We start from the raw sequence: 14897 nt of genomic DNA on the forward strand, positions 1-14897 counted from the left end.
TTCGACGTAAAACTGAACGAATGGTTCTGTGTTTGTAGGATAAATATGAAGCATTCTACTTATAATGCTAATTTGTTGGTCGTACGTTTGTGAACAAGCGATTAATCTTCTTACTTGTTTAATTGACGCTGTCTGGGAAATTTCATTAACGTGGCCTAAAGTTTGTATTAATTCACAAGATATCGAAGAGTATTGACTGGTGATTCGAAATTTTTCGCAGGAAAATATCATTTTCAGACCTTCTAATATTAGAATATTAAAATATAAATTAGAATGTAACACGTTGTTATTGCAAATATACAAATGCTTGTTTAGGAGAAAATTGTACACTTCAAATTCGCTGAAACACACGAACTACCTATTACACCTATTAAAAATTCTAACTCAATTCTAAAATCAAAATTGGTCATTATAATTTTTATTAGACCTTTGAAAGGTGTAAAACAGCACATTTTTAGTGATTTAAATAATTTTTTTCAAAATGTATAAATGAAAGCTCGCGTATGGTATTACAAAAATATTCTATTCCTTTTACCTTAGTGTCTCTAATGGAAATTTTATGCTTTAATCAACGAGAATCGTTGCTTTCTCAACGAACAATGAGAAAAAGAAAGAAAATCTCATTTCGAAGCCGGTTGGTTCGAATAATATATATATATATATATATTAAATATATAAAAAAAGGAAAGAGCTTGTCAAAGTTTTGACAGTTCTACTTGGCGGTTGGAAATATAACGCGGCGCCTTAAAAGGCTGGGCTTCGCGACGCAGATAAGAATAAAGTGTGAGAATTTCTCCTCGTTTCCGTGGCGGCGCTCGAGATAAATGCCCTCTCCTTAAGCAAACGCTCTCGAGGCTAGATTCCGAGGATAGCGTCGCGTCGCGACGGCTCGTTTGACGGTGTTACCGGAAAATGAAAAGTAACGGCATCGAGATTTCAGAACTCGCTCCGCGTGGAAAGAAACGCGCGGATCGCGTTTACAAGATAATCCTCGGGTGAAAGGAGGTTCCTGTTGTTTCCTCGCCCTCGCTCTCCCAACATTTTCTTTTGGGAGCAGCTCGAGCTTTTGTCCCATACTTTTTTTTTTCCCTCGCGGTCTTCCTACCGAAAAGCTTTCCGCCTTCAGTTTCATTTACAACAGATCGTTCGGAGTTTCGTAATGTTGCTTTCGGAGAAGTTGCGCGATATTGTCTTTTTCGATATACGAGGTTTGATCGAAAAGTTCGTGCAATCTGCAATTTTCGTGCTCTGACACAACTATTGATTAGGTTAGTTTGTGAGGTGGGTCAAAAGTTTTTTTTTTTAAATAAAACATAAAGAAATGTAAAGAGAAAACTAATCTTGTTAATTTTAAATTAAATTTAAGTTCAAACACGAATATAATTAATTTTTGACCCACCCTATATTCCTCTTTTTATGCTTACAGTTTGCTCGTTACATAATGTAGTTAGATGTTGTGCATTTTGCAATCATAGGAAATACTTCAAAGTTGAATAATTGAAAATAGTTAAATATTGAAGTAACAATTATAAAAGGAACTTACGAACTTGTGAACACTTTATTCTTGTGGACAGCTCAGGGTAACTAGTTTTCTTGATACAGTACTGCGCGTTTCGAAAATATGCTTCCATGAGAATGGAAATTGTTATTTCAATGCAATCCGCAGAAAAATTTCAGTGTAATATAGTCCAATAATATCCTTTGCAAGAGGCAGTTAGAATAACAATTTGTCTGACTACGTATTTAGACATACTACTGTCATTCTATTCTACGAGGAACATGCACATGCTTTCGTAATTTCAAATGTTCTTGGCAAGAATTTTGAGTTTTCAACGCGTTTTCACGTTTCCCTGCGAAAATGAAGGAAGGAAATATGCATAAGTAATAACAAGATTAATTAGCCGGTCACGCGAGTCTGTGGTGCGAATGTGGAAAACAGGATGAAGTTGTCATGTCGTATTCATGATGTAATCTTTTTTTTTTTTTTTTTTTTTTTTAGATTATATAATACGTGTCAGAAACGAGAAACTAACTCGGCCGACAAAGTGAAATAATTTGGAGTTAGTTGCAGATAAAATCACGTTAAATTGGAACGTTTCTGGAACGAGGGGAAATATGTAACGAGAGAAATAAAGGGATGCTGCAAATATAGCTGCTATATTAAGAGCAACGCAGAATAGCGTAATTTCGAATTATAATTAAATGCTCCCGCAGTGGGATTAATTAAAGAGGTGAAATTTAGTTTGGACAATTAATTTCAAGCTACAATCAATTTTCATTTAGTTTACAGAATTTTCAAGCTGAGAGTCTTGTTATTAAAGTTTATTAAAGTTTATTACGTATTATTTGTCCGTAGCTTTGAAAACATGTCTATAATTATGGTAACAATTATTTCGTAATTACACGATACAATTGGTATGATTATCCAGTTTTCTCCAATATATGTGAATTATAATTCTATTTTTTTCCATCTAGAATTTATGTTGACAAAGAAAAATGTCCACTATAATAATTGTTTTAAAAATTTCTATACATTGTGCTCTATAACTTCGACGAATTATAAACGTCTTTATTCATGAAAAGTCATTTTACCCAATTTTAAAATCATTTTACAAAATCAATTATTTTCACTTTATTATACTTTGTACATATGACAAATTTTATATAGTTTTCGAGCCACTGTTACTCCTAAAATTACGCAAAACAATCGAGTTTACGAAGTAACAAATAGAGACTCTCTATGAAACTAACTATTTTCATACTATTATACTTGGCATGCATTTTTTGATGAATTCGAAATTCTCTTGGTAGTCCCAAACACTTCTGCGTGCGTCATCGTTCTCGAAACTGCACAAAAATCCCAATAAACTACCAGGGAGCATTGTTCGCGAAGCAATTTCGCGCGACAAATTCCAAATTCCCGGCAACTCGACGAGGCAATTTCGGTTGCCTCGCAGGCGTGCACCGAGTCGAGCTTCGCGTCCATTGCGTGGACTGTTTTGTCATAACTTTCCACGTTTCGATTATGGAATTATTCACCGCGGATGCACCGTTTCTAGAAAGAAAAAAAAAAAAAAAAAAAACACGGAACAGCGAAAGTCTAGTATCTTTCAGGTCACGGAGAATCGTTTCGTATTGTAATCGCTGTACGTGTTCTCCTTTCCTCGCTTCCGTGGGGAAAAAAGGCATTGAAGTTTTTATGCTTACCGGGGTGGGATTGTGCACACAAGGTGGCAGAAGATGGTGCCACCTCTTTACGGCTCGTAAACTTGCCAATGCTCGTGCATTACCCGAGCTCAGCGCAACCGTCATAACTTTCCTTCCTTCTATTCTCGTGCATGCTCCCCTATAAAATATCTAAACGCGTCCGCCTAAGTCGAGCCGGTGCTTCACCGCGCCTGACAACATCCCTTTTGACCCCGCGAGCCCCAGCATCTGGATGTATCATGCGAATCCTTCCACGTGGTGTCCTCACCTAGCGATGGGATCAAGTATAATATGATATACACACACAAGCAATATTCGAATCTCTCGAAAATCGAAAGTTCTTGTGGATAAGTATTTTAACAGAATACTGTACTTGCGAGTGAGCAAAGTGAAGACAGTCGTCACGTAAGTACTGATAAACATTTTTCAATATTGTTAATTGTAAATGAGAGACGACAAGATATTAAAATTAAATATTATTATTATTTAATTTTAGTATTATTATTATTATTATATTATTAAAATTATTAAATTTTAGTATTATTATTATTATTATTATATTATTAAAATTATTAAATTTTTGTATTATTATTATTATATTATTAAAATTAAATATTATTATTAACACAACTGCTGAAGAGAAGTAGTTCTTTCAATCAGTTTGTTTGTGGGCCATCATTGCGTAAAATTTCAATCTCTTCTTTATCTGCAGAAAATTACAATTGCGTGATTTAATTTCACTAATCGCGCAATAGCAACAGATCATCCGGCCGATGACTTAATTTATAACAACAAACTCGAATGAATATTCAAAATTTGATTGCTCTTTTTGAAAAATTCAGTTCATTTAAGTCTCAAAGTACTTGCAAGTGCTATAAGTACATACAATTGATCATCATCCTTGATCAGACAATTTAACTTTACAAAATGCAACTTTTTGCATAAAATTTATGTAGTTTTGTTGAAATTAAGTTGGTAGTTTTGTGAAAATTTTGTACATGTTGAACTTGATCCCATCATTAGCCTCACTAGCTCCTAGGATCACGATTTGTCGCGACAAATTCTCTGAGATTGGGTATCTTTCGACCCATTATTGCATTTATATCCGTCGTTTCCCTGAAAGAGTCGTATTTATGTGACGATTGTTGAAAACGAATTTTTTTTTTATTTTTTGAAAGTGTTTTAATACAGGCGGGGCTCAGAATTCAAGGAACGCCGAGGATAAAATACCGGGAGTTTAATTCACGTGAATATGGAATTTTTTTATCCGGTCACCCGTGGATTCAATTTCGAAAGAGATCGCACGGCAGGTTTCACGTATTCGGAGAATAATCTTTTGTATAATTAAATCCCCGGAATCGCCTTTTGAAAATATTGATGACAGAGCGTTTCAGACTGCGGGTGGATGTACGTATAGATCGCGAATTTTCATGCAGATTTATTATTATTTTTACGAATGCAACTGGAAAAATGAAGTATATAAGTATTGGCCGTTGAATCGGAAATTGTCAATTTTTTGTACGTTGTTGGAGTAAAATCGAAAAAGAATATTTGAAAGAAATTTTGTTCATTGATAAAGTATCACACACGTGCGTATTAATGGACTACTATATACACCTTAGTTTGTTATTGGCCAAGAGCACTTGTATACTTTAATAATTAACTGGTCTCAATCGTTGGTCAAATTTATTCATCGAAGATTGAAACATCTGATGTTGAAAGTGATTCTAACTATATCATAGCTTGTACACTTTATACACATGGATTTAATTTGAAAAAGAGTTTCTCGTCATCCGTGACTTCCGAGAGTAGTTTCTCATAGACAGTTTCCTGTTCAACAGTCGCAAAGTCAAAGTCGTTTAACCTTCCCGCCAATAAGCGGAACTACGAAAGTCCAGTAGCCTGTGACATTGAGTGCCGGGTTGACCACGTTGGAAAACTTGGCCCTTTGGCCCTGGTCCATGGAAATTCCCACTGCTTTCTCATCTCGTTCTTTATTCTCGTTCTTCTCTTCGTCCGCCACCTTCGCGTCGGATTTACACAGGCCGGCGAGACCGCCAATGGAAGCTTCTTTCAGCCGAGTTTCAAAGAAGCTCTCAAAGGAACTCGCCGTGCTTTTGACGGTTCCGAAGTTTCTCTGCCCCGTGGACCAGGGGGGGAGGGCCAGTATAGAGACTGTGCTCCGCCAAGAGTTGACCGGCGAGCCTCTACGAAAGAAGAATGGCCCAGCCCGTCTACCTCGTACCGGCCAGAACTCGAGTAAACGTCGCAGCACAATGCTCCGCGAAAATGTGTGTCAGGAATTGTTAATGATAGAGGAGATTCGAGGGGGCTGACGTGTAATATTTTTGTGTTTCGAGTTTCAATGGGCTGCGCCATTCTAAGGACACATTTTAGAAATCTTGTTGCAAACTCTTGCACAATGGCGTCAGGATATATTTTTAATTTAACATCAACGTCGTAGATTGTCAAATTTTTTTTTTTTTTGTTTTTAAGAGTATCATTTAATTTTTGCAATTTTCAAACAAACATATCAATTCCCTTCCTCTTTCTATCTCTGAGCCTCTCGAAAGTCAAAACGATCGACTCTATTTTATTTGAAGTTACAACAGGATTTATATGCAACATTTCAAGAAGTTGTTTTATCAAATTTATTTTTTATTTGAATATTTAGAATTGTTATTATTCTCTATATTTCGATTTGAACGTTTAGAAACTCAAGTTTATGTTGCTAATGATCATCTTTTTTGTATATGCATGTATTGAACAAAAATTTTGAAGCAAAAGTAGTACGAACGTAAAATTGTGACGACATACGACAAGGGAAAAGAACTTCCACTTTTTCATAAAGAGAAATATTTCTACGAATATATCCTCAACTAATTCTAAACACCTAGCATCACACAATCGGAGAATTATTTCATTGAAAACTAGAAAGCAACTTTACAAAAGAACTTTACTGCTTTTTAAATCTATCTTAAAATTGATTATTGTCCCATGTTCTTCAGATTTATCTTATTTTGAGAATTGTTGATCAGAGAGAGATTGTCAGAAAAGTCGATTGGTTTGATTTCTGTGTAGCTCCGCGTACCATTGCTATTTTCAACGAGCGAATCTCGTCGATTCCTCGATAAATCATCAGTATTCTCTGCAACCGTGCGCGTAAACAGACAGTTTCGTTTCGATGATGTAATTTTCCACGTGGCGACACATTCATCTGGAATGCATCTTTCATCGTGGGAAGTTCGTCGGAAATATTCCACTGTCTAATCGGATTATTCTCAGTTTGCATTCGACGTAGTTCGCAGCTCTAAAGTCTTAGCCGCAGAACTTTCCTGATATCGGAAGTTTATCGCGTGTGCTAATGCCGAATATTTTTAAGTAACGGAGCGATTACTCACGACTAATTATGAAGAATCTTTTGGTAATTAATTTTCATCTTTAGAGATCATGGGAATTCATTATGCCCGGTGAAATTGTCGCGCCGTTAAGATTAACCCTTCTCTCAACTAATTACTTCTAAAATGAAATGTTCATTATTTAAGGACAGTTTCGTTAAGTTCTCTGTTGTGTGTATATGAAGTTCACTTGAATGAATGCATAATAAATTTTCACACAATATTATCTGTTATCATCGAAATTATTTATTGAAGAGAAAGAAAAATCACTCGTCGAATGAATTTATAAATTGGACGGAATATTAATGTGTATTATGTATCATAAAGTGGTTTCTGATCATCTTACGAACAAACATATATTAATTTATCGTGTACAATAAATTCTTCTTTAATTTCTTCGTCCGTTTTCTACTATTTAATTAGCTTTGTTTATCTTACTAATTATTTCACTTAAATATCGTATCAATTTAGATTCACTTCTTTAAGTAAATGTTAAACTTGTAACAGATAGTTTATGAACTATCAACATTTTTCACTCTTATATTAAATTTCCCATATAATTAACATTTGATTAAACTGCGGATTTTTACGCAATTTCATAATAGTTTCCGAAAAGTGAAAGGGAACTAGGCAGAGATTCGTTTTATTTATTAAACATTGTCAAATTCGATATTCCATGTACACTTTTGTACAAAAATTCGCGATTTAACGATACGTATGTACATCGAAATTCGAGTTTGAGATATCAGAATTCTAACAAAGAACTGATGAACGAAATTTTTGTGTTTCAGGTCGGACGTCGCTGGGCCCGTTGCTTCGGGACGAGAACACCAACGGGAACCTGACCGACGGTGACGACGAGTTGCTGGAATCGTTGGTGAAGACAGCGACGAAGACACCGGCAACGAGAACGACGCCAAGGGAGCGCAAGAGGACCAGACACGCCGATCGTAAGTCTTGTAAGTGTGATCCCCGCACCCTGCACCTGCCCTCCCTTCTTCCGCGCTGATCGATCTGTCCGCGGTTCTTTCTTGAAAAGATCGATCGTCTTCTTGCTAATTCATTTCCCGCCTGTTCGCCTCGGCGTATTTATGGGCCAATCTCGTCGAGGACTCTTTATCGAGGCGCATCTTTTCAGAGATCCATTGAGAAGTATTGACGCTTGTACACGGGCGTTGTTTAACTCGCTCTCTGTTATGTTATGGGTTTTGGATTGAACGTGCAGGATCTGGGGAATTGAATTCCCCTCGAATTTTTCTGAGGATCATATGTTGTTGTAAGGATTGTAGGATTTCTTAAGAATCGGGTAAATTGTTTTTGATTGATCGAGTATCGTTAAGTTGATCATTTTTGTACAATGAATGCTTCATTTTTAGGTTTCTTAGTCGAGATGTCGATTGCTTTTGAATTACGATTATTGTGATTATATTCGTGTTATAATCGAAAAACAGCTTCAGTAATATTCAGCCATATAATATAGAACATAATAATGTATCTTATTTTCGAGCTTTCTCGAATAATGCCGATTTGTGATTTTTCGCGAGTTATAGATGCGTTGTTATACAACTGATTATTATTATTTCCACTTGTATATATATATGTAGTTCATTTCAGAAAATATTTTAAGAAACTAGACAGGATTAATCAATATCTCTTTAATATTCTTTCTCTGAACAATTCTGAATAATATTGATATGATTTTTCATTTGTAAACCAATTTTAATTACATCGGTCCAAAATATTAATATAAATATAATATATAAATATAAATGTTTATATGATATAAATATAAATATAAATGTTTCATCAAAAAATATTAATATGGAGTTTCTGTGAATCAGATGCACTTCTGCGATAGTTATCTTTTCGAAACTCGTCTACATTGTTACTGCTTTCGTTCTACGTGTTGCTCTTAAACTTTATCACGAAACATTGCGATCGTCATCGGGCCACGTGCTCATTATCCCGGAGTTACGGAGGTGTCAGGCGGTTTTCTAAAGTTGTCTACGAGCGTTCGATTGAGCGGAAGGTTCAACGATCGGAAATCTTCTGTGGTGAGAATTCATTTTTCATCGGGGGGGGGACCATGAAGCTCGATTTGCCGATCTGCTCGATTGATTAATCGCTGTTCGGATTTGAGAAGCGTTCTCCCGGAGATTCGGAGTTGTCCGGCGGGGAACGATACGATCTCGATACGATCAACCACTGTTTGCCGATAAATAATTGGCGAGTTCGGAAAGTGATTTCCAGCGATTAATCTGTGGCGATTCGGCGCGTGATCGCGACTCTTTTTTTTATCGCGAATTTCAAAATAAACTAAAAGTTATTGAATGCATATGAGTTTGAGTTTCGAATGTTTAATTTGAAATAAAATTTTCAAATACGTATTTCACTTAATTCGATGTAGTTTGACAACTTTCGCTGAGGAAACGAGTTTCTGAAAGAGAACGAGCCTTTTCAAGCTTTCTTTTTCTTCGCAGAGTATCGCTGTTAATTTCAGTTGCAATCGAAACGTCATAATATCGCGGGAGAGGTAGTTCTCTGCCAGCGAGATCGAATAAACTCGCCGTGAGATGGAAAGCTTTTAATCCTTTGAAAGCGTCTCCTCGGATGGGTATTGACAAGTCGAAGTGAAAACAGCAACGAAATCGATCGTTGATACCGTTAACGCCAGCGTTATTCGTATTTCATCCGAATGGAATAATTTATACGCCTGCAAATGGAGTCCTCGAACAGTGAATTCGTCTGAAACGATCTGGTACGATCGGCCCATAAATAAAGACTCGCGGGAAATGCGCATCGATCAGCAAGCGGAAGTCCGGAGGCGAACTTCGAAACGCCCACGATCGAAGATAATGTTTACGTTAACACAGGCTTCGATCGTTAGTTCATTCTTCTTCGAGCACCTTACTGGCACCGATACTTCCTTCATCTTTCCTTTCGAACTCGCGTTCTGTACATATACATAACGTGCTTAATTTTTAGAAACATTGCAACATGTTTAATTTCGAATTACATCGTTTATACTGCAGAAGAAATTGCGCATAATTGGCTGAAAGTGTTACGTTTACAAATTACACAGCACGGTACAAACCCCCATCGTTAAATCAGGATTACAGTTTTTAACGTTTTACGAGCTTTTTAGTAAAATTGAAGAGTCCGAACGCAGTTTATTAATAAAGTTTATTGATTATTAAAATACACGTATCTGTGTATGTAGATGTTACAATGGTTCGTTTATTTTTTTTCCTTTTCACAACACGAGATCAATATTTTTTCAATCACTTATTCCAAACGTTCGCTCGTGAACAACAATTCTATCGCTCTCGACAATAAATACTTAGTAGTAATAAATATGTAATACATGTGCATAATATTTTAATAATTAATGAGACCTGCAGCTAAACGTTCGTATCTCCAATCTTATTAAAAACGAAAGTTACGATACATTGAACTCCCTGGTAGAAAATCTAGTAACGGTGTACGATGCGATATATCGACAAAATATATCTACGAATACTTTCGTATACTTTCATAAGCCACTATATACCCGTCAAGTGCGAAAAGATGTAGTATTCAAAATTGTTTGCATAGAGGTCGAGTGAAACTGGTCCGTTTCCCAACCAAAAGTGCGTCATGCAGGTCGCGTAGTTTTCACACAAGTTTTTCGAGCAACATCTGCGGCGGCAGTTTTTTTTAAACGGCCTTTCACGAAAATGAGACGCCCTTCGCGGCTCGGTCGAAAGTGTCATTTGCATTTTATATTGCGGCCATTCACAGTTTCGGGACACATGGCACGCGGGCCGTGATGGTCCCACCAGCGACGTTTTCATAGTCGAACGTATTTGAAAAATCCACCGCCGGATTCTTCTCATACACTACCGTCCAAAATCCCACTTGGACACACACACACACTTTCTCTCTCTCTCTCTCTCTCTCTCTCTCTCTCTCTCTAATTTTCGCGTGATTTTGTCGTTTATATCTATATTTAATATTTATACAATCAATGATTGTTCAAAATTTGAAGCGTTCCACTTCAAACGACGAATTTGTCCGAGGAGAAAATTAAACGAAAAAATAACACTTGGAAAAATAAAACTTTTTAGTGAAAATTTTTAAAAAGGTACGGCGTCGTGTGGAAATGAAAGAAATATTATATTTATGCAGAATAACGATCCAAAGCACACGGCCAAGAAGGCACATAATTTGAAGTTTAAAGTATATTTAGAAAACACAGTAAAATATTTTAAAAAAATAATTAAGTCAAAGTCACACTACACGGTCGTATCTTAATTTTGTTAAGTGTTGTCTGCGAACGAGTTTGCGAAAATCACATGGCGAATAAGGGGGGAGGGAGCTGGTAGGCCAAAGTGGCGAATAAAATGTTAAAGTGTTTTTCGAAGTCTGACATTTTTGTCACGAGAATGGGGACGTAACTGTGATAAAAGTGAAATTGGCCAGAAACGTTTCGTGCGGCGGATATAACGTGAAATTCAAAAAAAATTTTTTTCTGTTTTTGGAGGGGGGGGGGGGGCAGCGCTCAGAACGGCCGTCAGAAACAGTTTTCAGTGTTCTCGATTTTTATGAAACTCCGTGTATACGAACACCGGAGGAATATTCGACTTCTTTTCAAAGCCTGTATTCAAATGACGCCGGTGAAATACCACTTCCGGCGATTTTTCAAGCAATTTTTTAAATTCTCTGTTATTACGTTCGTGTTCCAATATCGACATCATCGTACAAATTAATTTTTCTTTTTTCTTTTTTTTTTACATTGAACTTCTATGTCCTTTATGCGGAGTACAATTTTGTTTTCATCGTGTGATTATGCAGAGATTAGTTTGTTTATAAGTAGACTATTTTTTTACAGTAATATTTAACTTTCGTCTTTTTTGAAATTTCAAAAATTTTGGAAAGAAAGAATCGTATATTAATTCGTTCATAATATGACTATTTAATTCAGTCTTAAATATAATTTCTTAATCACTATTAATTCTCCATTGTAATTTCCCTCTGAAGAGAAAGACGCGTATGTAATCTCCTTTGTAACCTAAATAATGAATGCAATTCGTCTTGCAACAATATATCTCCACGGTGACATCAATACACATTGTCTCTTATCGCTAAAAAAAAAATACATAAAAAAAAAACATTCACTCTATCAATTTTCCTACATCAGTAGAATACAAAGAATTGAACCGCGTAACACTAGATTCAAATAGATGATATGAAACAGAGAGATCGAAAAAAAATTCACGCAACGTCGGTCAGCCGGTGCATGGAAAAAAATATAACTCTATTTCGAGCCTCTCTTTTTTTTTTCCTTCTCCATAAAGAAGTTTCAATTATTGTTAGCGTATCGCGAGTCAAAGCGTGTCACAGAGCGTTTGATTAATAAATGTGAGAGATTCTCGCTGCCTTTCAGTCGAAAACATAGCGAGTTTTTTTTTTTTTTTTTTAACGAGACGTATGAACGTTCACTGCATCGTATAACAAGGTATTGCTGCGCGTTCCGCGAGGGTGCAAAAGGATAGGAGATAACGATTAAACATTGCATGCGAACCGCAGAAAAATAGAAAAAAAGAAAAGAAAGGAAAAAGAATACGATACACGCACGGGGATACGAGCGTTCACAAAGGAAAGTTCGTAGAGCGTGCTGTCTGTGAAAAGTATATACGGGAGCAAAGCAAATAGGCTACGATTTCAATTCCTATGCCATACATCGTTTCGAGCGATCGTTGGAAGAGAATAAATCTCGTTCGTGCCACTCATAATAACGTTAGGATTTACCATTATCGTGCGTTTGTCTCTTTTCTTCTTCTTCTTCTCTCTCTCTCTCTCTTTGTTTTTTTCTTCATTGCACGACGAAGAGTTTTTTTTTCTGTCGTTTGCATTTCTGCAAATATTTACTCGTCCGTCTCTCGGGGGAAAAAGTGACAAACATTTCAGTGGAAAGTGTCGTTCTGTACTTGAGTCGCATTTATGGATTGCCTGGCTGAGAGTCTGGATGGGAAATGAAATGTACGTGTTTCTGGAAATTTAACTGTTCATGCATCTCTAATAGAATATCGTAGTACTGTTTCGCTGAACATAGTGGAATACGTATCGAGAAATATAGATGTTGTACAGTTAAAAAATTCTTTTATCAATTAATTTTATGTTTAATCGTTATCTTGTTGCGAAGATGGGAAACAAGAACAAAAGTTGTCGTGATAATAATTCTTTCATGATACACGTGTGTAATAGCTGCAAAGTTGATATGTTAAATATAATTTCGTAGAATACATAATTGCTTTGTAAAATAATTGTCAACTTTTAAGCTGAATAGAGCTCAGAGGAAAGGCTTAGAAAAATTAGTAAATTAATAAATAGAGTTTCATAAAATCCATAGGAGAGAATACACATCATATCGGAATAATTTTTCACTTTTAGATTGAAAAGAGAGTATTTAAGAGAATAGAATAAATATAATTTCACAGAGTATTTAGGAAAAAGGAATACCGCCATTGGAAAATAATTTTCTAGATTGAAAAGAGCAACTTCGTAATAATATCACTCCATGAAACTATAATATAAAAGACTTAAAAAGTTGTAGCTTCTCGTGCAGTAAATGTAACTTGATAGAGTAAGGAAGTAGCGAAAGAAGAATATAAAAAGAAGGTAAAAACAAAGAAACAGGGAGATTTAAAAATAATTTCCAGTTTCTAAATTGAAAAGGAGAATTTAACGATTTACTGTAAGCAGTAGTCATTAGAATTCACGTCACAGTTAGCGTTGCCCAACGTTAAGCTGCGAAGCTTGCAGAGCTTTCTGCGCTGCGTCTCGTATAATATAAAAAGCCACAGCGAAAACCTCGTTATACGAAAGAAACAAGCATTAGCGAATATATTTCCCGTGGAGGTGTGTTGATTTTCTCCATCTGGCCCGCAAGACACGGAAAATTACAAAACCATGTAAGAAATGATATATTAACAGTCATTGTGTTAGGGATAGTTTCTACGTATTAGATTATTAATCGTGCTACGTTCCTTGATCTTTTTCGATCGATTTACATTTCTCTAATATCAAGGAATATCTCGAGAAAACTCTTATCCATAGACTGCGAATTTTTATATTTTTATGAGTATAACTAAGGAAATAAAATTTAAATAGAAATTTGTTTCATCTGTTAAATATTGTAATAAAATAATAATATACTTTGGATATGTATATTTTAATGCTATATGTGTTTTGTGCAATTTTCTATTTTTGAATTTTTGATAAATATACATACATAAGAATTCGCAGTCCAAGTCATTAGCACGTGTAATTTCTTGAGATAAAAATTTTTATAGACAGAAAGTATTTCAGACAGAAATTTTATTTAAGTGAAAGATAGAGGATTAACAACGTCCATCAAGAAAATTCCTAACCAAAGAAAAGAATGCAACGCAACTTTAATTTCTTAATCTTTCTTGTTTAAAAGTCTTAAAAATTGAAACAAAATAAAAATACTTTTGAAAGTAATTATTGAAATTATTGAAAGGGAATACGATTTATTTTTATTTCCAAAATTAAGGTTGAAATGTCGAAAATACGAGGTTAAATGAAGTAAACGATGTAATGAATTAAGATAAATAAAGAGAGAGAGAGAGAGAGAGAGGGTCCGATTGGCGTGAGAGCGGTGGAAAAAGGGCGCTGAGGGAAAATAACAATTGCCCTTGGGTTAGCATGCGTACAAGTAATTCAGTAGGTGTGCTTTATACCCAGGAAAATCTCTATCCTCGTTTTCTCTTTTCTTCCTCATTTCCTCCCCTTTGTTCCGAATTATCCAGTTTAAGGTGGCGTAGCGAGGGGTGTGGTGGTGGCTTGGCTACACGTACACACGTACTTATGCACACGCGCAAATGCTAACGGGGTGCGAAGTTTTCGGGGTGAGAAATGCACGAAAAGAAAATATTTTCGTTACTTTACAAATGCGCGTGAAAACGCGCGACTTACTTTACGTTCGTTGTCTCTTCTTAAAGGGCAATTGACAATTATTTAGAATGACTTAGGAATCATACATTTGACTAATAATATTAAAACAATAGTGAAAAACTGTAAACAAACCTTGCAAAAAGAATATCTAAAAGAAATCTGAAGTTTCTATATAAAAAACATAAATCACAAAAATTACTTAAAACATGAATACGAAAATATTTCCTTAAAAAACACGCGAGTTGATAAGTTTATCTCTTAATTTCGTACTTTGTGACGAACACAAGATATTTGACTATAGTGATACACTGCAATATTCAGTTCCGTTTAATA

General features: G+C 35.5%; 1 protein-coding gene across 4 annotated transcripts in view; it reads left to right on the forward strand.

Annotated features, from left to right (window-relative positions):
* Positions 1 to 14897, forward strand: part of LOC122537593 (FH1/FH2 domain-containing protein 3) — a 199687-nt gene that overhangs the window by 175770 nt on the left and 9020 nt on the right. For 2 of the 4 annotated variants that reach the window (XM_043670869.1, XM_043670871.1), the window contains exon 17: positions 7397 to 7555. In XM_043670869.1, the coding sequence (XP_043526804.1) occupies positions 7397 to 7555 (159 nt within the window). Of the gene's footprint in view, positions 1 to 7396; positions 7565 to 14897 lie in introns of all 4 variants that reach the window. The other 2 variants (XM_043670868.1, XM_043670872.1) reach the window with 1 other exon arrangement.

This window comes from Frieseomelitta varia, unplaced genomic scaffold, assembly GCF_011392965.1.
Source record: "Frieseomelitta varia isolate USP_RPSP 00005682 unplaced genomic scaffold, Fvar_1.2 scaffold_920, whole genome shotgun sequence".
Classification (NCBI taxonomy): Eukaryota; Metazoa; Arthropoda; class Insecta; order Hymenoptera; family Apidae; genus Frieseomelitta; species Frieseomelitta varia.